The sequence below is a fragment of the Daldinia vernicosa genome (genome assembly GCF_022497035.1).
Source record: "Daldinia vernicosa strain CBS 139.73 unplaced genomic scaffold F5Y00scaffold_82, whole genome shotgun sequence".
Taxonomy (NCBI): domain Eukaryota; kingdom Fungi; phylum Ascomycota; class Sordariomycetes; order Xylariales; family Hypoxylaceae; genus Daldinia; species Daldinia vernicosa.
Window position 1 is genome coordinate 26,524 of NW_025953998.1, and position 20,349 is coordinate 46,872.

General features: G+C 48.2%; 5 protein-coding genes across 5 annotated transcripts; 3 read left to right on the forward strand and 2 right to left on the reverse strand.

Moving 5' to 3' along the window:
- Positions 1–262: 262 nt before the first annotated feature.
- Positions 263–1,046, reverse strand: F5Y00DRAFT_209606 (ribosomal protein L13). Its single transcript, XM_048005495.1, has 2 exons — positions 891–1,046; positions 263–807 (listed from the first exon to the last, which is right to left on the reverse strand). Exons 1-2 carry the CDS (start codon positions 909–911, stop codon positions 289–291), a joined length of 540 nt encoding a protein of 179 aa, XP_047860087.1. The 5' UTR covers positions 912–1,046; the 3' UTR covers positions 263–288.
- A 450-nt stretch (positions 1,047–1,496) lies between these two features.
- On the forward strand, positions 1,497–3,202 carry F5Y00DRAFT_274434 (Cu,Zn superoxide dismutase-like protein; the record flags this gene model as incomplete). The annotated part of the gene is made up of 4 exons (XM_048013357.1): positions 1,497–1,688; positions 1,835–1,964; positions 2,058–2,135; positions 2,381–3,202. 4 exons carry the CDS (start codon positions 1,497–1,499, stop codon positions 2,950–2,952), a joined length of 972 nt encoding a protein of 323 aa, XP_047860088.1. The 3' UTR covers positions 2,953–3,202.
- Positions 3,203–7,755: 4,553 nt separating this feature from the next.
- F5Y00DRAFT_256231 (uncharacterized protein) lies at positions 7,756–9,677 on the forward strand (the record flags this gene model as incomplete). Its single annotated transcript, XM_048010381.1, has 5 exons — positions 7,756–7,770; positions 7,843–7,992; positions 8,083–8,418; positions 8,489–9,532; positions 9,657–9,677. 5 exons carry the CDS (start codon positions 7,756–7,758, stop codon positions 9,675–9,677), a joined length of 1,566 nt encoding a protein of 521 aa, XP_047860089.1.
- Positions 9,678–10,749: 1,072 nt separating this feature from the next.
- On the reverse strand, positions 10,750–16,542 carry F5Y00DRAFT_210118 (nucleic acid-binding protein). The gene is made up of 3 exons (XM_048005497.1): positions 16,024–16,542; positions 11,568–15,968; positions 10,750–11,513 (listed from the first exon to the last, which is right to left on the reverse strand). Exons 1-3 carry the CDS (start codon positions 16,435–16,437, stop codon positions 10,974–10,976), a joined length of 5,355 nt encoding a protein of 1,784 aa, XP_047860090.1. The 5' UTR covers positions 16,438–16,542; the 3' UTR covers positions 10,750–10,973.
- A 240-nt stretch (positions 16,543–16,782) lies between these two features.
- F5Y00DRAFT_249349 (uncharacterized protein) lies at positions 16,783–20,278 on the forward strand. The gene is made up of 6 exons (XM_048009577.1): positions 16,783–17,129; positions 17,205–18,837; positions 18,891–18,938; positions 18,995–19,107; positions 19,178–19,446; positions 19,504–20,278. Exons 1-6 carry the CDS (start codon positions 16,923–16,925, stop codon positions 19,760–19,762), a joined length of 2,529 nt encoding a protein of 842 aa, XP_047860091.1. The 5' UTR covers positions 16,783–16,922; the 3' UTR covers positions 19,763–20,278.
- The last annotated feature ends 71 nt before the right edge of the window (positions 20,279–20,349 follow it).

Below are 20,349 nucleotides of genomic sequence, written 5' to 3' on the forward strand. Positions count from 1 at the left end.
TTTATATATATGGCCATTTTCATGATTCTGGCTCTTAGTATTCCCCTTACACCCGCAACGAATATACGGCCTGCAATCTACCTAGGAGTACCAATTTCTCGACCACATACGTATCAATTTGGCTGTCATGGGATGCATTCATTATACACGTACGATGTAGTACATAGCAGATATGTAGGGCCAGAGGTATTCCCCTGGCAAAGTCCACTCTCTCTCTCTCCCCTCCCCCGCCCGTAAGCCTCCCTTGATGCTCATATTCCTTAAAGCTCCCGCCAAAGCAACATTCCGCTATAACCTCTGCGCACCCGCCTGCCTTATCGCCTGAACCGCCTCGGTCCAGCCCTCCTTACCCACCTCCACGCCACCAAACCGTATCAAATTCTTCTTGAACGGGTGCGCGTCGCCCTCGAACGCCTTTAACCGAGCGAGCCTCTTATCCCGTAGTCGATTCTTGGGCAACATGCCGCTGACGGCCTTGCGCAGGACCTCGGCGCCGCCGTGCTTGGCCATGAGCACGTCCATGGTGACGGACTGCAGGGAGCCGGGCCGCGTGTTGTGTCGGTAGTACGTCTTCTGCCACTTCTTGCGGCCGGTGACGTGCAGGGCCGCGCAGTTGGTTACTACCACGTAGTCCCCGCAGTCCGTCGACGGGTCCCAGATCGGCTTGTGCTTGCCCATGAGGATCACGGCGATGCGCGAGGCTAGACGGCCTAGAGATGGAGGGGTTACGTTCGGTTGCGTGGAGAGTGTCGGGTGTGGCGCCGAGGCGGAGACATGGTGCCATACTCGCGAGTAGGCTAGTTTCGTCTGTTGGGAGAGTAATACTTGTGAGTCTTGGCTATTCGCTATTCCGCTTCGACGAGTTTGGAAGGGGAGGAAGGGGAGCTTACCAGCCCGATAGTCTGCGACATGGTGACGGTGACGGCTCTCGAGGGAGCGTTAGCCCCTCGTCGTCAAGGTATATTTTTAACTGTTCGATAGCCTCGACGAGGGGGCACATGTATGACCTAGAGGACCCTTTATGGTACTGCAATGGCACGTTTGTCGCCAAATTCGCGGCTTCAGGGTTTATTGGATGTTTAAGGTGCGATCACTAGCAGAATTCGATATTCAACAAGTCACGTGTGCGGTAGGGGACCGATCAGCCGATATCTAAGTTTCCCCGCCTATCGATAAACGATATCATTTTTTAGCGCATAGCGATAAACTAAGTGACGCCAGTTGCAAGCACCGAGGACCGAGCCCGCATCTACTATGTACTATTAGTTGTACCTTTGTAGGAAGAGTCGGCAGGTCGGATCAATACTGAGAAAGGAATTGCGATTTCAAAGCAAAAGTCCTGCTTATTACATTTTATTGGTCTATTTAGTTTACGTAAAAAAAGGGTAGGTTTTCTATCGTGTAAGTGAATGGCTTCCAGCCGTTTCTACACCATCGATAGTACAATGTAATATTATGAAGCTCCCTTCATCCCCTCTTCCGTCTTGGAGCATATGATGCTGAAATATTTGCACGGTATATCATTTCGCTCCTTTGCTACGCGTACTGGCTATTTCTTCCTTGGCGTCGCTGCTGATTCTTATTATCACCGTAACCAGCGAGAAATTCCCCTTCGTATTACAGGTAGATATCCTGTCACTACTAGCGACAAGATGGCGGTTCATAATCAGGCCAAGACTCCTTTTCAGGTCCGTCTATCTACCTTTTTTTTTTTTTTTTTTTTTTTCTCATGACCATTTAGTCGTTACAAGTAGCCTTAGAGAAAGAAATGTTACCTATTTATCAAGTTCAAAAAAACAGTATAAGCTAATAGGAGCATGAACGAAATATATAGACCTTATTCGCTGTGCCGATGACCTGTGACGGCTGTGTCAAAGATGTTTCGGATGCGCTATATAAACTCGGAGGTATCACTAAGGTCGAAGCCGACCTAGAGAAGCAGCTTGTAGCAGTAGAAGGGACCGGTAAGATGAACCCATACGCAAGAGAGGCTGGCTACACAGTTGACAGTTGAAAGATGTCGATCTGAGACTAACACAATATGTTCCCTTAAACAGCTGCTCCGTCCGCAATCGTTAGCGCTATTGAAGCTACAGGCCGGGATGCTATTCTAAGAGGGTCAGGTGCTTCGAATAGTGAGTGAAATATTATATTTCCTTATTATATTTCCTTCCATACTACCTTGTGTATTTTTATTTGGATTTATTATTTGGATTTAATGTAAAGCATCGGTTGTTACTTTAAAGCCGCACGGAGAAGGTCATCAATCTCCTTTACCTCATGCCGAGCTTCACCGAAGCAGCCGGCTTACGCTCCGGATCTCCTAATTCGATACGATAATCATTGGGCTCTTCCAGCTAGCTGATACAGATCCTTCTAGGCGCAGCTGTGTGCATCCTCGAGACGTATCACCGCAATGAGAAGGGTGGTGATGCATTGGTGCCTGCTTCTGCTCCAGAGGCAGATACGGAAGGATCTGGAGTAAATGACAGGGAAGTCAGAGGCTTGGCCCGCATGGTCCAAGTCTCTCCTACAATAACCTTGGTGGATTTGACTGTTCGTGGAGTTAAGCCTGGTACATACTCGGCCAGCATAAGGGAATACGGCGACCTCAAGCTTGGTGCTACGTCTACGGGTCCGGTATGGGCAGGCGGAAGTGGCACAACGCAGCCCCGGGGGATCTTGGGTACTGTGCAGGTCGGAAAGGATGGCCGGGGCGCAGTATTCTTTGACCATCCCTTCCAGGTTTGGGAAGTCATTGGACACGCGATGGTTGTTTCTAGTCAGCAAGAAGGGGTCACGGAAGCGAATCTGAGCAATGATGAGAATACTGTCGTTGGTGTTATTGCGAGGAGTGCCGGCATGTGGGACAATGATAAGACGGTATGCTCGTGTACTGGCAAGACGCTCTGGGAGGAAAGAAAGGACGAGGTAAAGAAAGGTATGATCTAAGACTTGAGAACCGGTTCGGTATAGGTTTTAGATCCAGCAACGTGTATTAGAGTAAGGATTATTCGTAAAGACTATTGGTATCCAATAAACACCGTTGATACATAGAAAGCATCCAACCCTGGAAGCTCAATTGGGATTTAGTCTCGTCGACATTGACGGTGTCTATGTATACATGATCCCCCTGCTCGTCCCTTATGCAGGGACATTCAGGGTCCAAGTCTTCCAAATTTATTCAAACGGCAAAGAAATAATTTGTCATAGCACAATTTGCCATGTTGTTAATGGCGGCTGTTCATAGTTGATTATGGCAGCTCGGCAGTCGCTTTGACGGGCTTACATTGGACGACATTACATGGAATCAGACGACAGATCTGCTCTGATCATGCCATTCGATTTATTCGAATAAGAAACGCCCCTTATCAACGCGGGCATATCTAGCAAGCATATCAGGTAGGGGCTCGGGATAAAGATGCCGAATTTGCGTGCCTAGAAGGGTTCGATGGATTGTGTGGTATCCTCTGGGCGATGGCACCATGAACCGACCCATGGTGGCGCCACGCAAGTCCAGGCGTATTTAAAGAATCTCATGATGAAGGACCGCCAAGGATTACCTCCTTGGGACGCTGTTCCTACGTCAACCACTACGGTCACAGAACCAAACGAAACATTGTAGGGACGAAGTCGTAATGGTTATTGCAGTCTTGCATACCCCTTTCTCACATCGACGAAAATGTTGAAGATAGTCGATAATCGTGGAGAAAAGCTTGAAGGATGATAGATCATCGAACGAGACGGCGTGATCATGATCTTTCTTTCTTTCTGGCGGCGCGCGGAGAAGTCGTGGGTAGGGGTTTATCCAAAGCCAAGTCCCTATCTGACATTTTATGACTGAAGAACGAAAAGCTTGGCTTCATGGCCGACTCCGGGGCCCCGGCTATTGGCAATTTACACAACATACTTTAGGTATGTATGAGGAGAGGTTAAGCGGTTGGTTCCGCCATTCCCATACCCTTCTTCACCCCTCATGTCTTCGTCTCTCATGCCTTGAACCTAACTCACCGACCGCATCTTCAACACCAAGCTTTTAAGCTCAGATAACTTTCCTACACCGGACTTATCTAATACACGAACATAGCGCTCACCTCTTAATGCAGACCTTGTCACAAGAGCGCCGAGAGTCCCACTTAGCGGTGACCGGGAACACGTGGAATGAGACAAATAAGATCAATTCAAACGCACTTACTTAGGTAAAAGAGTATGGCATCCTACATAGTTATCGGTACCTACCGGTGGAGGCCGTATGCAACAAGGATGCTACTGTAGATAAAAAGGTTACCTACTACCCATTTGTGCGGTTGAAGAATTTTTGTGATTGTGACGGAGAAAGAAGTGGGATAGAGAAATATCTACGAATGGCTGGCATATACATGCAACCTCTTTAGCCCATTAGATAAAGTACATAATGTACATAATTACCCGCGGGCGAAGGATCAACAAGCACCAAGCTATTGAGATCGGTAGGCAGGTATGTCATGCTCGACTACTATGTATGACGGGCATCGCTACTGAAAACACGGACGTTGCACTATCTAAGCAGGGTCTAGAGGATCAAGGGAGGATCGCTTTAGTTTCGATTCTTTTTCCTTTTTCCAAAACATTACCCGTGTAGTAATACATAGGCAGCATTCATTACTATGTAGCGACGTCTCGTTGAGGCTCTAGAGATCTGATCCGCTAAGGAGGTTCAGATCACAGATGTCGTGGGCCCAGGGGCTTCTGAATAACACGGACCTTTTGAGATTTGGGGATCATCAAACACCCGCCCTGTCCTTTATGCCGGGCCTGACTACTCGCTTTAACGGATGTACCCAGCTAATACTATGTAGTGGATATAGATGTCAAAGACTAAGGGTAGGAAGACCGCCTCAAACGCATTGGAGGGAAGCGAGTTTCGCAACAGACTGAGATGTTACTATGCAATCCAGTAATTCTGACTCTTCAGTCTTCAACAATTCTCCAGCTGACACTCATTCGTATCGTAATGACGTGCGTCTTGTAGAGATGGTGTAGAGCTACCTAAGACCGGGAGTTAGAATCCGCTACGATGGGATGGGATGGATATTTTGGAATATCATAGGGGAACACTGGGCAACTATGTAGGATGGGCCTCTCGGAAGGTAAGAATGTAGCACGCCGTTCGATTGCATCGTGCATATGGAGAGATGAGATGACTAGCAGGCATCAAATTGAGTTTGGTAACGACTTTACATGCCTTACACGAACAGAATAGGCATAGCATAATCGATGACAAGCCTCGTTTAATCCTCCGACCACGAGTTGTGAGGGAGCATCACATGCATTACTGCGAGTGACGAACTGTGCTGAATAAAACTAGAAGACTTGTCGGCGCGTAGATATGATCCTACAATAATCCGTACCGATTCGGGTAAAAGAGAAGAACTACGATGTGTGCAGATTACCTATTCCGGGTTCGAGATGAGATGACACCTGGGCACATGAGCCATGCATGTACCTACATAGACAGCTCGGGTAGGGAGCTTGTTGATTCATCTATGTACGGGAAAGTTCTCGAAGGTGTTGTAATAAGAATTGTGAAGGGAACAATAAGACGAACAAGACATTGTACACGGCCTAGAGCACTGACTGGCTCGATTCAGATTTTAGGCGCCCTTGGAAACGCCTTGGAGTCCGACACTGCGGGGGCTTTGCCGAATCCCGTCAACCAATCATACCCCCTTAATCGACTCTTTGGAACGCTTGCTGCATGAGGAGAGACAGGGTCCGTTCCAAGTTGCAACCCCAAGGGCCAAAAGAGTAAGAGGCTAGGATTAATATCGACAACTGTTGCTACTTTGCCATACTACATACACTGCTTAATGCTCGTTGCTGAAGAAGTTAAGTTACATACACTAGTAATCAATCACTGACTAGTTAGAAGACTAGAATACGTACATGTATATGGAAGTCTTGGTGGTGAGTCGTGATTATGAGCATACCACATTCGTTTATATCGTCTATAACGAGATCCTCTCAGGGAGGGAAGGCCTCCGTAGAGATGGCTCGATACATAGAACGAACTGGCGTTAATCACCCAAGGGGTAAACGAAGGAAGGTAAAATAAACGACCAAGTAGTCTCGAGACGGTCTCAGGCGGTACTGGTACTGCCTCCTAGTATTTTCATCCACCATCCTCCTGATCTATAAACAACTTATACGTCGTGCGATCAACTTCATTGTAGATTGTTGTTGGTACGTCCGTAGGCGACCAAATTTCAGTATCGATGGCGCGAAGGAGTCGGTTAACTACTCTGCGCGCTTGTTAATGAGGCTGTACTACTTGTAGGCGCCTTGGCCGCCAGTAAAGTTGTTGTTTAGATGAGACAATCTAAGAACATATTGGATTGTATATTGTATATTGTTCGCTTGATCATGACAGGTCGAACGACTGGTTAAGAAGTTGAACTTCCGAATACCAACCAGCTTCTTGCTACCCTCACATCTGAAGCCGGAATAAAAAGGGACGGACGGCCGGCGCTCATTTAGAAGTTTCCCCCTCCTAGCTTTTCTACGTAAGCCCACAAGCCCAAGCCCTCGGTTGAGAAGATAGGTTAGGTACATAATACCCGTGTACCCAACCTACCTCACTACATACACTATCCCTACCCCTGTCTCTCCCTACAGTCTGGACCCTGGTTAAGCATCATCGTCGTTTTGGCTGCCCGCAAAGAGGGCACTCCGTATCCACAAGCATCACAATCGGCCAAAGCAAAAGCCGGGGGGGACTCATTAAGAACATTTTGAGGAATAAGTACGTACTCAAATAATACATACAATTCCTAGCTGGTCCGGAATTCTGACCAAAAAAGACCCAGATTTACCAGTCTTTTCCGTCCAATGCTCCGCTTGGCACAAGGTCTCGTTCTCGCCTGTCACTGTCTTTTCCGACTTTCATCCACTCTCAGTCCTTCTGTACGCGCTGGCTTCGTCGTCGTTCCATCCACTCATTACTTGTCATTACTTGTTCTCAAATTACAAGAACTGCAAGTCACTCCAATCTCATCACCGACCTAATCCATTCCTTGCAGCGCAGTGCGAAGAAATCGGCCTAGTCTATCTACCTGGCTACCTTTCTAGGTATCTAATAAGTTCAATACGTCTAATCGAGTAATCGAGTAATCGAGACAAGTCCCACCCCGTTGGGTTGGCTCGTGGTCGTCGTGCGTCTTGTACCTACATATCCCACCAACACCCCCGACCTTTTTTTGGCATTTTTTATTTTATTTTGCCTGCCACAAAGGGACTTGCAAAAGATCCGCCCCTCCGTCAGCCAAAATTACCAGGACCAGGAGCTTAGACGCCGCCAGTAGCCCGTAGTTAGGCTCTCATCTAACCCGACCCCCAATTGCGAAAAGAAGGGATTCCGATCTTCAAGTTGTTATAAATCGCATCTTCCTAATAAAGGACCCAACCAGTCCGCTATTTTACTTACTGCCAAGACTATTATTAGCAACGGGAAATTCAAAGACGGGAGAGCGGCTATTAGGGCACAGGAAACTAGTAGAATAGGTGTGATTAAAGACCAAAAAAAAAAATACCAACCTTCTAGCCTTGGCCAAAAACGCAAAGACCAACAATCCAAGGCTGAGCTGAGCTGGATACGAACAAAAAAGGGGCGACTCGAAATTCTAGGCATTAGTATCGCCTCAAGGAGCGGCCCCCCTTCTACCTTTGCTTTCTGGACAAAGCAATTGGTACTAATTCAAGGCTCATCCCGGCGACACAATGTCTTTAAAGCAGGTAGGTTGATGTTTGGAGGGATGGTGGGCGTGCGATTGAGAGAGAGCATAGAGTTGCTAATACTCTATCTAGGAGATAGAATCGTGGGTGTCGGCCTTGAGCCGATACGACAACAATGAATTCGAAGAGGCGCTGAGGGAATTCGACAACATCGCGGATACGTCTAAGATTCTGTTTAACATGGGTGTTATACATGCGACTCTAGGAGAGCACGAGAAAGCTGTAAGCTACCTAACATACCTAACATACCTCCTAACTTAGTTATCCCAAGTTAATTCGCCTTCTATAATGCTAACACTTTTCTGCTCCTAGGTCGAATGCTACCAGAGGGCGATCCGACTAGATCAATACCTTGCCGTGGCCTATTTCCAACAGGGCGTATCCAACTTCCTGCTCGGCGACTTCGAAGAGGCGTTAGCGAATTTCAACGATACCCTACTATATCTCCGAGGCAATACGATGATCGACTACGCGCAACTAGGCCTGCTATTCAAACTATACTCTTGCGAGGTGCTGTTCAACCGAGGTCTCTGCTATATCTACTTGCAACAGAAGGACGCGGGTTTGCAGGATCTGAATTTCGCGGTAAAGGAAAAGGTTGTCGAGGATCACAATGTTATCGACGAGGCTATTAGGGAAGAGGCAGAGGTGCGATTTTCTTTTTTTCTATTCTTGAGATTTTATTTTATTCAGACTGGGTACTAATGCTCTATTATAGGGCTACACTGTATTCTCCATCCCCGTGGGAGTCGTATACCGGCCCAACGAGGCCAAGGTACGGAACTTGAAGACGAAGGACTACCTAGGAAAAGCCCGCCTGGTGGCCGCCTCCGACAGGGCGAACGCGTTCACGGGATTCGCCGGGTCGGAGATCAAGAACGCCGGGAGGGCAGCGGAGAAGGACGACCGTCCGGCGGACAACATCTCGTTCGCGGCGACGAACCTCGTCAAGCCGGGCCTGCAGAGCAGGAGACAGCAGTCAGAGCCGCCCGCCAGCCGCAACGCTTTCCCCCCCACGCCACCGCCCGAGAACGACAAGCCCGCGGCCATGACCCGCGCCGCTTCCGTCCGCAACGGCCCCAAGCCCATGCCCGCCCGCCTCAACATCCCCGAGCCCTCCAAGAGCAACCGCTACGACAAGATGAGCTCCCCGCGCAGCGAGCGCAAGGCGCCCTCGTCCAGGTCCGCGTCCGAGATGCGCTCGCCGCCGCGCAGCTTCTCGCGCGCCGACCAGCCCCGGATGCGGCGCTCTAGGAACGAGGACGACGGGTACCCGGAAGACGTGTACGACATGTACGGGGGAGGAGGAGGCGGTGGTGGTAGTAATAGTAGTGTGGGCCGGGGCCAGAGCCGGCGGAATCCGCGGTACATCGAGGAGGAGGACGAGGCGAGCGACTACGACTCGTTCGACGAGGGGGAATTCGAGATGGTGACGAACCGGCGGCCGGGGGGCACGTCGGTAGCGGGGGGTTCCTCGCGCGGGGGGTCTCGACGGCCGGAGATCCGCAAGGTGCGGATAAAGGTGCACGCGGAGGACGTGCGGTACGTGATGGTCAGCACGACGATCGAGTTCTCGGAGCTGGTGGACCGGATCCGGGATAAGTTTGGCCTGCGCCGGCGCTTCAAGCTCAAGGTGCGCGACGAGGACGTGCCGCAGTCGACGGATATGATTACCATGGGCGACCAGGACGACCTGGACGTCGCTATGATGAGTGTTAAGCAGATGGCGCGGAAGCAGAGGCTAGATATTGGCAAGTTGGAGGTAAGAATTTTACTTACTCTTCTCTCTTATTTCTTTTTTCCTTTTTGCCTCCTTATTATTAAGAGAATGATGCCCTCTCTCCCCTATAACGACCACGGGTTTGGCTGACGAATATATTCTCCAGATATGGGTCCAAGAGATCTAGACGTTTTTTCTTTCCTTCGTGTGCGGCATTACGATTACAAACGATACCCAGCATTGCGATCTGAATCTGAACTTCATACGATGTAACGAACAGACTCTCATCTTAGCTTCGACTCGTTCCCAGCATTTTTATCATTACTACTACTACTATTACTACTACTGTCTATTACTACTGATTGATCTTCGCTCTTCCATTTATTCCCCAACCCCCCTGCCCCTTTTCAGTCCAGTTTCTCCAGCATCACCATATCATATACCTCCTTTTAGTAGCCATCTTGAATTTTGAATATTCACATCATCATCATCATCACCATCACCATCATTATTCCGATGTGGTCCCTCGAACAATCGGGGCTGATCCGGGGGGTTTGCTCTAATGCGTTACGAAACGAAGAAGCGCGGCAGTTTCACATTTGACTCCCCTTCCCCTTCCCCTTCGTAGGGGATGGCGATCCGAGCCATACATAAAATCAAGACGGGGATATCTCTAAACCGGCGATTACTGAAGCACAGCCTGCATCAACTCGTTTATCCTGCGTTTTGCAACTGGATCCCTTGATCAAACATCTCGATATGCCTCATCGTTCTCGTCACATCACGTCACATCACATAACAAGCAAGCAAGCATTATATATATCCCCAGCTTAGATTTGGATAACCGGCGAATGGATTTCACGGCCGAACGGGTGGTGGATAGGATGGGATTGGAGGAGTATAATGCAATTTATTATCTATTATACTTATTTTTATTTTCTACTTGCTTTTTTTCTGCTATCAATGTTTGATCCTGATCTTGGTGGTGGTGTTTCGAAGTACGAGCCGTATAGTAATATACTCGTTGCACGGGTGAGCTGCTAGGCTCCGAAGAAGGGGGACGGGGAGGGGAGGGGAGGAGATGTTATTTGTTATTTTTTATTTTTTATCATTCTCTTTTTGATGGAGCATTGGAGTTCATTGGCTTGAATGTAATTCAGAGATGGATAGGAGATCATCTGGTAGACAAAAGACCCGTTGAAGGCTATCTTCATAACAGAGCTGTTCACATCATCTTCGCGTCTAGACGTAGATTGACTCGATGCATGTTGTATAACTTCTAGTACTTTACCCCTGGTGGGATAGTAGCAAAAGTAACTTGGTTTAATAATAAGCATTTCATCGGCGTACTCAAAACCCCGAATTATGCACCGTTAAATATATACTTAAGATTGTATAAGTCATCTCCTGACCCATATACGACGGCCTATGTTGCGGAGATGAAGCAACCCGATACTTGATCACGCAAAAGACAAGACACCACCTACTCATCATCTTCCTCTTCCTCATCCTCCTTCGCCGCCTTGGCCTCAGCCCTAGATCTCACCCATTCGGCAGCCTTAGCACTAACTCTCTCTCTACTTTTTGTGTCACCGTTCTTCTCCTCCCAGTCAGCCCATCTCTTGAACCACTTCTTCGCCGCCCTAGCCTTCAACCCTTTAACCCGGATAGCGCGCTCGAATATGTCGCGGATGGCAGTCTTATCGGCACCAGGCACATCCTCGTGGTCAAGCAGTTGGTTCCAGAGGTCAAAGCGCTTGGGGAAGGTAGCCAGCAGGCCTTCGAACATGGTGCGCCCTAGTTCTGGATTCCGGTGCGGCGAGTTAAACTCAAGCGCTGCAAACTTGGTCATCAGCGGGAAGCGCGCGTGGTTCGGGAGCGCCTGGGTGGCCCGGGGTAAGAGCGCACGGGCACGCTCAGGTTGGTTCTGGACGGCATGCAGCCAGTGTGCGTAGTTATACCAGACCTCCGGCGATTCTGCGCCGAACTTCTTGACGAGGGTTTGGAAAAGGTCATCTGCTTTCTATAATGCTATTAGCATTGGTGTATACAAGAGTGAAGTTGAAATACGACTTACCCCAGCCTTATCCTCCTGGATGTAGATGCTGGCCAAGCGTTGGTAAACCTCTTGCTGATCGTTGACCTGGCAAGCACGCTTGAAGACTTCGTCAACGCTGTCTTCGTTGCCGAACCGGACTTCAAGATTGAGGTAGGCGATCCAAGCGTTGAGTTTTTCCGTCTCTTCAGTACTACTAATGGTCGTAATGGCACGCTCAGCTACCTCACGAGCTTTTGCGAGTTCGCTGACTTGCATCTGGTGAGCCATGTACTCAATCCAGAGCGCGGACGAATTGGGCTGGCGGTTGAGGAGCTGCTCATAATCGACAGCCGTCCTGGGGCCAAACGCGTCCAGGTCACCGCTCTTGTCCACTTCAATTTGCGGCTTTCTTCGCTTCTTCTTTTTCTGTGTCGCGCTTGCATCTTCGTCCGCATCATCATCATCCGCCCCGTCGACCTTGTCAAGCGCATCGGTGGACCAGTCAAACCCGCCAGCGTCGAGAGGAGCAACATCGTCATCCTCCTTATCCACCATCTTAGTATCCTCATCATCAGTATCTTCTGCCTCCGAATCATTATCGGTCCCTCTTATAACTATAGAGGTACCTGCATCCCCCATCTCGTCATCGTCATCGTCATCATCGTCCTCGTCCGAATCTCCCAACAGTGCAGCACCGGCATCTTCATCCTCGTCACTGTCGTCGACCTCCATATCATCCACACCCTCAAAGTATGAGGGCTTTAAGCCGAAGCTTATTCGCTTCTTCTGCTTGTCAAGCTTTAAGATAATCGCCTTGACCACGTCACCCTCGGCAAAGAGCTTTCGTGCATCCTGGACAGATTTTTCAGCCATCTCGCTGCGGTGACATAACCCGCTAACATTCGCAGAGCCTTCGATGACGATAAATGCGCCAAATTCCTCCACTTTTCGGACCTTGCCCGTGATGATTTGGCCCTCGTGGAGGTCAGAGTAATTGATGAGCGGAACAAAATCTTTATCAACGACTGAAGCCTTGAGGCTCATCTGTATATGGCCTGTGTCAGAATCTACCGAGATTATTCGGCCCTTGATAAGCTGGTCAATTTGATACTCATCCTTCCAATCCTTGAGATACCTATCCGAAAGATCCGAGATCTTGACCATTGCCGTTACATTTCCACCAAGACTCACGAATAAGCCTTTGTCAGAGACATTCTTTACGAATCCTCTAAGAATATCACCGACACTAACTTGAGACGCCTTAGTGATTTCGCGGTCTTTAACAGGCAGGGAAGAATTTAACACTCTCGAAGGACGAGTCGAGAGCCGGATTTTCTTGTTGCTCTTATCGACTTCGACAACTGAAACTCTAGTGATGTCGTTCTTGTTGTAAGAAAGCGTGTTTGCTTCGCCGTAGTTATCACTAACGTCTATTAAATGCACCGGGCCAGAGACGACATCGCTGAGGTGCACAATGATCTGCCGTTCGTTAATCTTTGTAATCCGACCGGGAAGAACCATGTTCTGTTTAACTGTTTCCCAAGTGAGGTTCGCCGACGAGCCTGCGGAGCGTGCTGAGAGGTCAAGACGGCCTTCGGCCGCATTAACTGCGAGAACACGAACTTTCAACGCGGACCCGATTGGGAAGCTCGAAGCTAGATTTTCGAGTTGAGAAACGTCATCTGATATCTCTAGGGTGTTAATCCTGCCTCGTACATTAGGCGAGAGAGTTACCCAAAGGGAATTATTATCAACATTGTTGACGAAGCCAACATGAGTAGAACCGGGCTCTAGTTTATCATATGATAAAACCTGTGGAGCATCTTTCTTTAAGTCGCTCGGTCTTGCAGACAGCTCAAGGACCGAGTGGGTTGATCGGTGCGATATGGGCAAGAAGCGATGGTTTCTGGCATCGTGGACACCCAACACTCGGACTGTAATTGTGCTATTCACCCGGAACGTACTTAATGGAGACTTCGGGTTTGAAATCTTGTCCCAAGAGTCGAATACTTGGGAGACATCAACACGGCCTTGTATGTTATCGGAAAGCTTGACGTTGAGTTGCGTATTCTTAACCGATGTGATTTTGGCCTTGACAATCTTGCCTATGAAGATATCATCGGTCGAGGAAATAGTCTCGTCTACCGGGTTCTCAATCTTGTTCGATACGGTAGAGGTATCGTTCTTCGAACCCTTATCATCTTCAAGTAAAGGGGAAGCAGCAACAATCCTGCCACGATCTCTGTCTACAGAATCAATCTTAACTAGTATTGGCTGATATTTTTCTAGACCAAAGTCTGTCTTCTTTTGGTCTTCCTGGGGCAATTTTGACTTGGGTAACAAGGCAGTGAGCTGACCACAGAACTGGACAAAGGCTGCCGTAGCAGTAATATTTCTTACGAAGCCTTGCCGAAGGTCACCGACTTTAGCTCCTTCCAAAGATGTGAGAAGTTTCCCATCCTGTTTCGCCTTGACGAAGCTAGGTTTCTTCGATAATGCTATGTATCGGCGACCTTCGTTCTTCTCTAGGACCACGAGGTCGTTGAGGGTCTGTCCGACACGGACATGTTTCAAGGCAGATTGGCATTTGTTGGGTCGATCGGCTAGATGCCATACCGATAACATGGCCTTCAGGGAGCTGTCAGTTAACTCGACAAACACATCGTCCTCGGTTTTCTGCACAACTTTAGCAGAGACAATATCTCCGAGCTGGAGTTTCTTGAGGGCGTTTTGTTTGTCGAGACCAAAGGCGGAAGGGTCTTTGCAGGAAACGAAGAGTTTTCGTGCCTCCACATCGAAACTTAAGACATGTACGCTGACAACTTGGCCAATACGGAAATGCTCTTTTGGATCTTGGATATACGCCTCGCTCATTTCCGAAACTGGCAAAAACCCTCTGAGCGTACCATAAAATTGTACGATGGCACCGTTGGCAAATACCTTAATGATGGTACCCGGAACTTGCATGCCCACAGTGACTTCGTCAAACGACTTCAGGGGGACCGCTTCGGAATTTACAAGCGTCTTCTTCAATGTAAGCTTAACTTGTCGTTTGACTAGATCGGTTGAAAGCACTCGAGCTTTAACTTTGAGTCCTTCTCGAAATTTTTTCTCGGGATGCTGTAGTCGAACATCTGCCAAATGCATTTCGGGAACAAAGCCAACAATACCCTCTGCAAGCTTAACAAGCAGGCCACTGACGCCATCTTGGTTCACCATCAACTTTTCGATCTCCCCGTTGACGACTTCACCTATGGGTATGTCTTCGATGCGCAGGAACGGCTGCTCTAGGATGTGCTTCTCGAACGATAAATGGAACATGCCATCAATAGCATTATAGCCTACTACTCGGCCGCGGTGCACGGAATCCGTTTTGAAGGGGCCAGAGGACTCGGACAGCATATCGATCTTACCATCTTTGACTCTGGATATATGCACAAACCCAGGTGTTCCTTCGACACCCACATCAACGAACAGGCCGACTTCTGGATCAACCTTGGTAACCTTACATTGTTCCACCACCGATGATATAGGGAGAGCTTTCAGGGGCAGCTCGCCCGAAGGAGTTGACTTTGATTTCAAGGCCACCACGTGGTCTAACAACGAGACGCCTAGTTTTGGATCTTTGGAGGCTGGGAAGTTGCATATTACGCGAGCCTTATACTTCTTCCCGATTTTGTACTTGGATTCCAAGTCTAGGGCCTTAGGTCCGAGACCCGAATGAATTAGATCAGCTGTAACATCTAGGGAACCCATAACTTTCCCTAGTATTCCACGCTTGGCGATATCTGTTACCATGAATTCTACCGCGGATCCTGGTAAGAACGTGTTAATTGTGGTCGCTTCTGACGCATAGTTCTGGACTCTTCCAATTTTATTCGGAAGAGTAGTCAACTGAGCAACCTTGCCGTTGGCACTTTTCCCCGTCACAAGACATAAAACGACACTTCCAGGCTGTAGTTGAGAATCTGTCATGTCTTCTGCTAACTCTTTTCGGGGCAAGAATCCTCGTAAATCTGAATCAGATATCCCTAGTTCCATGACGAAACCATGGTCCTCAGCACTAATGACCGTTGCCATGACGGTAGAGTTGGTAACGACGTCCTGGCTGGATAAACCTGTATTTGCGAGAGCTGGGCGCAATGTTAATTCAATACGCCTCCTAGGCTTGGCAGAAGCGGCTGTCGACTCTTCGATAGTTGACGTGACATAGGCGCGAAGATACTGGCCAATTTTGAAGATAGTCTGTAAATCGAGACCATCCTCAGCCTCGTCGTCTTCCTCGTCATTGGCCGCCTCGGCTGCTATCTTCTCGTTTAGAACGTCGGAAATAGCAGTAATTGGTACATGGCCGGAGAGATTGTTTGGCAGGGATAGTACAAGTTCTAGAGGGCTGATTTCTGCTACCTGGCCGAGAACTAGAGAGCCTTTAACTAGCCGCTACAAATCATTAGCAGCAAATTCGAACAATATACGATGGTTCTTTAGAACAAACCTTATAGTTAAGACTTTCGACCTTCGTACTCTCTTCATCCTGTTGGGACTTCCCAGATTTTCCATCCTTCGATAGCTTGACCCTCTTCTTCTTGGAAATACGATCTGGTTTGTTCGTACTCTGTCCGGACGCTTGCTCGAATAGAACGTCTTGCTTCGCCTGTATGGAGATCTGCTTATGCTCAAGCGGAGTGAGGACGCTGCCACCTCCACGGGGAAAAATAGGTTCGTCTTCCTTTAAGCGCGAGACTGTAGATGTGCTAGTGGGTTTTGAATTCGAGTTCGACTTCGCATCATTCTTCTCAGAGGTCTTGTCGGGCTTGGATCGTTTTGACGGCCGCGAGTCGCTATGCGCTTTCGTGGGTTTTGCAATTGATGCCGCCCCAGGGGCATCTTTCCTCTTGAGTGAGCTCATTGCCTATATCATAGCAATGTGCTAGAAAAATTGCGCCCGTTGGTGTAGGGCTTATACAATTGTTTGGATATGCTAAGATTGATCCCACTTGAAACTTTGCTTTCAATTGTCTGCGCAGGGTAACTTTTTTTCGCAATAGTAGGTAGTTATCGATTATCGATAAGAATTTCTAGTGGGTACGTAAATGATTGATCCTGTACCTCTGCTCAGCTGCTGCAGGGTCTGGGAGTTACATAACAGGCCGGCCCCGCCTACCTACAAGGAGCTAAGTGTCCCACTTTCCCGCCATAATGCAGCTTTGCCTCCGAGGCCTACCTATATCTAGGATCTACATACACTAGGACAGGCACATGTGTGCACTATCCTTAACATAGTTTCCTGCTCAAAGGTTACGTAGTGCAACATAGAATAATTAACAACGAAACTTGGTAGGAAGATATACATTCTATGGAGCCGATTTCTCAAGTTCTACATCGTAATCCATTATGATTCCCCGGAAGCGTGCGAAACCGAATCCCTCTACTAGGGAGAATAGTGATGCTAGTTCTGCAACTCTCCCATCACACGCCAACGCCAACGGCGGTGTTGCGTCACGATCCTCTCTAGCTCCGGGCCAGTCGATGCCACCCACGAAGCGAGATAATTCGAATGCATCTTCATCTACATCTACAAAACCTAAAGATTCAAAGCAGGTGTGCAATCTACTACATAACTAAATTATATAGTTACTAGGACTTAATACTAATCAGAGAATTTCTATGTCGCAGGTGCGCAAGCCCCGAAGTTGGTATGGCTCTTGGCCACAAGTACCCAAGTCGTCTGCCTCAACTCAAGTCTCACATCAGACTATCATGGGTGGCACTCTACGTCCCGACGCCGTTCCCGACTTTAGCCGTTTCGAAACCAAGAAGGATAACAGTTCTGTCGAGTCTGATGGTCAATCTACTAAAACACTGCCCAAAATTCCTGAAGCACCTGTACAGCCTGGACAAGATGATAGCAAATCCGTAAAAGTTCAGGAAGCAGATAGTGCTGCTGATGCTGGTAAAAATGGCAATATGGAGGCGATAAAGGATCAAGAGGTTCCCAACGCGACCGCGAACAAGAAGGAGATTCAAGCTTCGACGGGGACGACACAACCACTCCAGGCCTCTTCTAGTTGGTTAGGATGGTTTGGCAGGTCATCGGTGCCAGAGGTAGTTGCCCCGAAGGACGAAAGTATGGAGGTCGATCCTCCTAAAGAACCCGAAAATACGCAACCAGATACATCTCAGCCCTCTTCATCTGAACTTCCTAAACCTTCCGAAGTTGACCAAACCCCGACGGAACCTGTTGAATCCATCTCTACCAAACCGTCGAGCTCTTGGTTTGGATTTTGGTACTCATCAGGAACATCCTCCGTACCAGAAAACTCTGCGCAAACGCCAACTGACACACCACCGGTCCAGGAGTCTGCGCCGAAGGAAAACCAAGACGTAGTTATGAAAGATGCTCCACCCTCGAAACCGGCAGAAGTGAGCCAGCCGTCCGTTAGTTCGACGTGGGCTTTTTGGTCCAGAGATACAGGTCGGAAAAGCGATACGAAAACGGCCGCTACGCCAGAATCCGGCGAGTTGGCTATTATGGGGGATGGTTCGGAGGCAAATCCGAGACATTCGACTAGTGTCGAGGTAAACGGAAGTGCAACTCCAGTAAAAGAACCTCCACTGAAGACGTTGAAAGAGGCACCTACTAAGGTGAGCTCCTCTAAGAAGAACAAGAGGGTACGGCCTCAGTCTCTGGATATTGGTGAGCAGATATCACGACCAGGGACTCCACATTCGGATGTATCTACGAAGACTGTACCATCGAAATCAACTGCTCCGAGCTCAAGCAAGTTGTCTGCACCAAATCTGCTTCTACCTTCCTTTCGTAATACGTATCGTATGAAGAACAACCCATCGATCGTTAAACAGATCACACAATTGCTACTGCGGACGCAGCAGCCCCCTACAAACCACGTGTTCCTTGTTAAGGAACCACCGAAGATCAAGAAAGCCGTTGCTATTGGTATCCACGGTCTTTTTCCGGCATCATATCTGAGGCCGATGATTGGCCAGCCGACAGGGACCTCGATTCGCTTTGCAAACCATGGCGCTGAGGCGATACGGAGATGGGCAGAGAGTCACGGTTGTGGGGACTGCGAGATTGAAAAGGTCGCTCTTGAGGGCGAAGGCAAGATCGCGGATAGGGTCGACAACCTCTGGAAGCTCCTCCTAAACTGGATAGAGCATATCCGTGGCGCCGACTTTATCGTTTTAGCCTGTCATTCTCAAGGAGTCCCTGTTGGCTTAATGCTCCTAGAAAAGCTCATAGACTTGGGCATCATCACCAACTCGAAAGTTGGGGTTTGCGCTATGGGTAAGTAATTGGCGATGGTTAGTGTAACACTGGCTGCTAACACTGTCGATTAGCTGGTGTTTCGCTTGGACCTTTCCCTGACTACAAGTCCGGCATGGGTAGTAAGTATTTACCATAGCTATTTGCAAATAAGAGCTATTAACATAGGATGGTATAGTGTTGATGGGCTCTGCTGCTGAGTTATGGCAGTTTGCCGACCCCGAAAGCGAAATATCCAAGAGATACCAACATGCACTTGAAGCTGTTGTTAATTATGGAGCTCGTATCACTGTGAGTATTTGAGATGTCTAGTTGGATCGCTCTTCTGGTAATTGATTATAACGAATACTAATTATTGCAGTACATTGGTAGCATTGATGACCAATTGGTTCCTATGGAATCCGCGATCAACGCGCCAGCTTCGCACCCTTATATATACCGTGCTGTATTCATAGATGGACGTATTCACGCCCCGGATTTCATCGCTCATCTAGTTGGGTTCGCGCTGAAACTGCGAAACTTGGGAATATCTGACCACGGCCTCATCCGTGAGCTCTCTATACCACTAGCCGGTAGTCTCTATTCCGGGGAGGGCCATTCAAGGCTCTACGACGATGAGCGAGTTTACGAGTGAGTTTTTGTTTAAACAGCTTCCGGATGAATTTGAACATTACTAACACGCTAAAGCTTGGCAATTTCACACGCTCTCGAGACTACCAATGTTTCTGGCGTCCCATGCCGAATTCAGAAGCAAGAGAAAATGACAAATCCAAACCCCTTTATGTTGCCTTGGATTATGCGTGGATTATTAGAAGAGGAGTTTGTTAAAACAGAATTGTACTCGGAGACGACGGAATTGCTGAAGCAGTTCGACGATTGGTCGCCTAGCACTAAGGCACTCAAAGACGTCAAGTACAGACTAGAGGTTGTCCGGTCAAAGCTCTAGCATCGACGATATACTGTAATAGGTAATTTATGGGAACTCGACAACTTTGATTTTATTCAGGGGAAACTAGGCATTTTTGGAAGCATGCAAGGAGTTGCACGGTTGACTTTACATTAGGGGGAAATACATGGAGGTTTTTTCTCGGGAATATTGTTTCTCAGGAATATTGGGGATTAGCGAGAATGTTTTACGGATCCGTACACGCGTAGATTTGTACAGTTTTGACTGGCGATATTACATAGCCTCAGATTATTTTGAACTCGCCGGAGTTTAGAGAATTAAAGTGAAATGAGTACCTCCATTACATATTAGGATGGACGGACCCACTAGTAATTGAATGAGGCTATGAGCTTGAATGAGCACTGGAGACCTCTGCGGGGACGGGAGGAACCGAAGTTTGCTCATTTTACCATAGTTAATACCCATTCCCGAACAAACAAACGAAGAAATCTAGAAAACTTATTAATAAAACTGTTACATAGGTACCTAAGGTTCGGTATAGTTAATCTGAGTTTCTTCTCCCTGTGTTGTTACTGGGTACATAAGAACAACATAGTAGATTAGGTACCTAATTCTTGAAAATATTC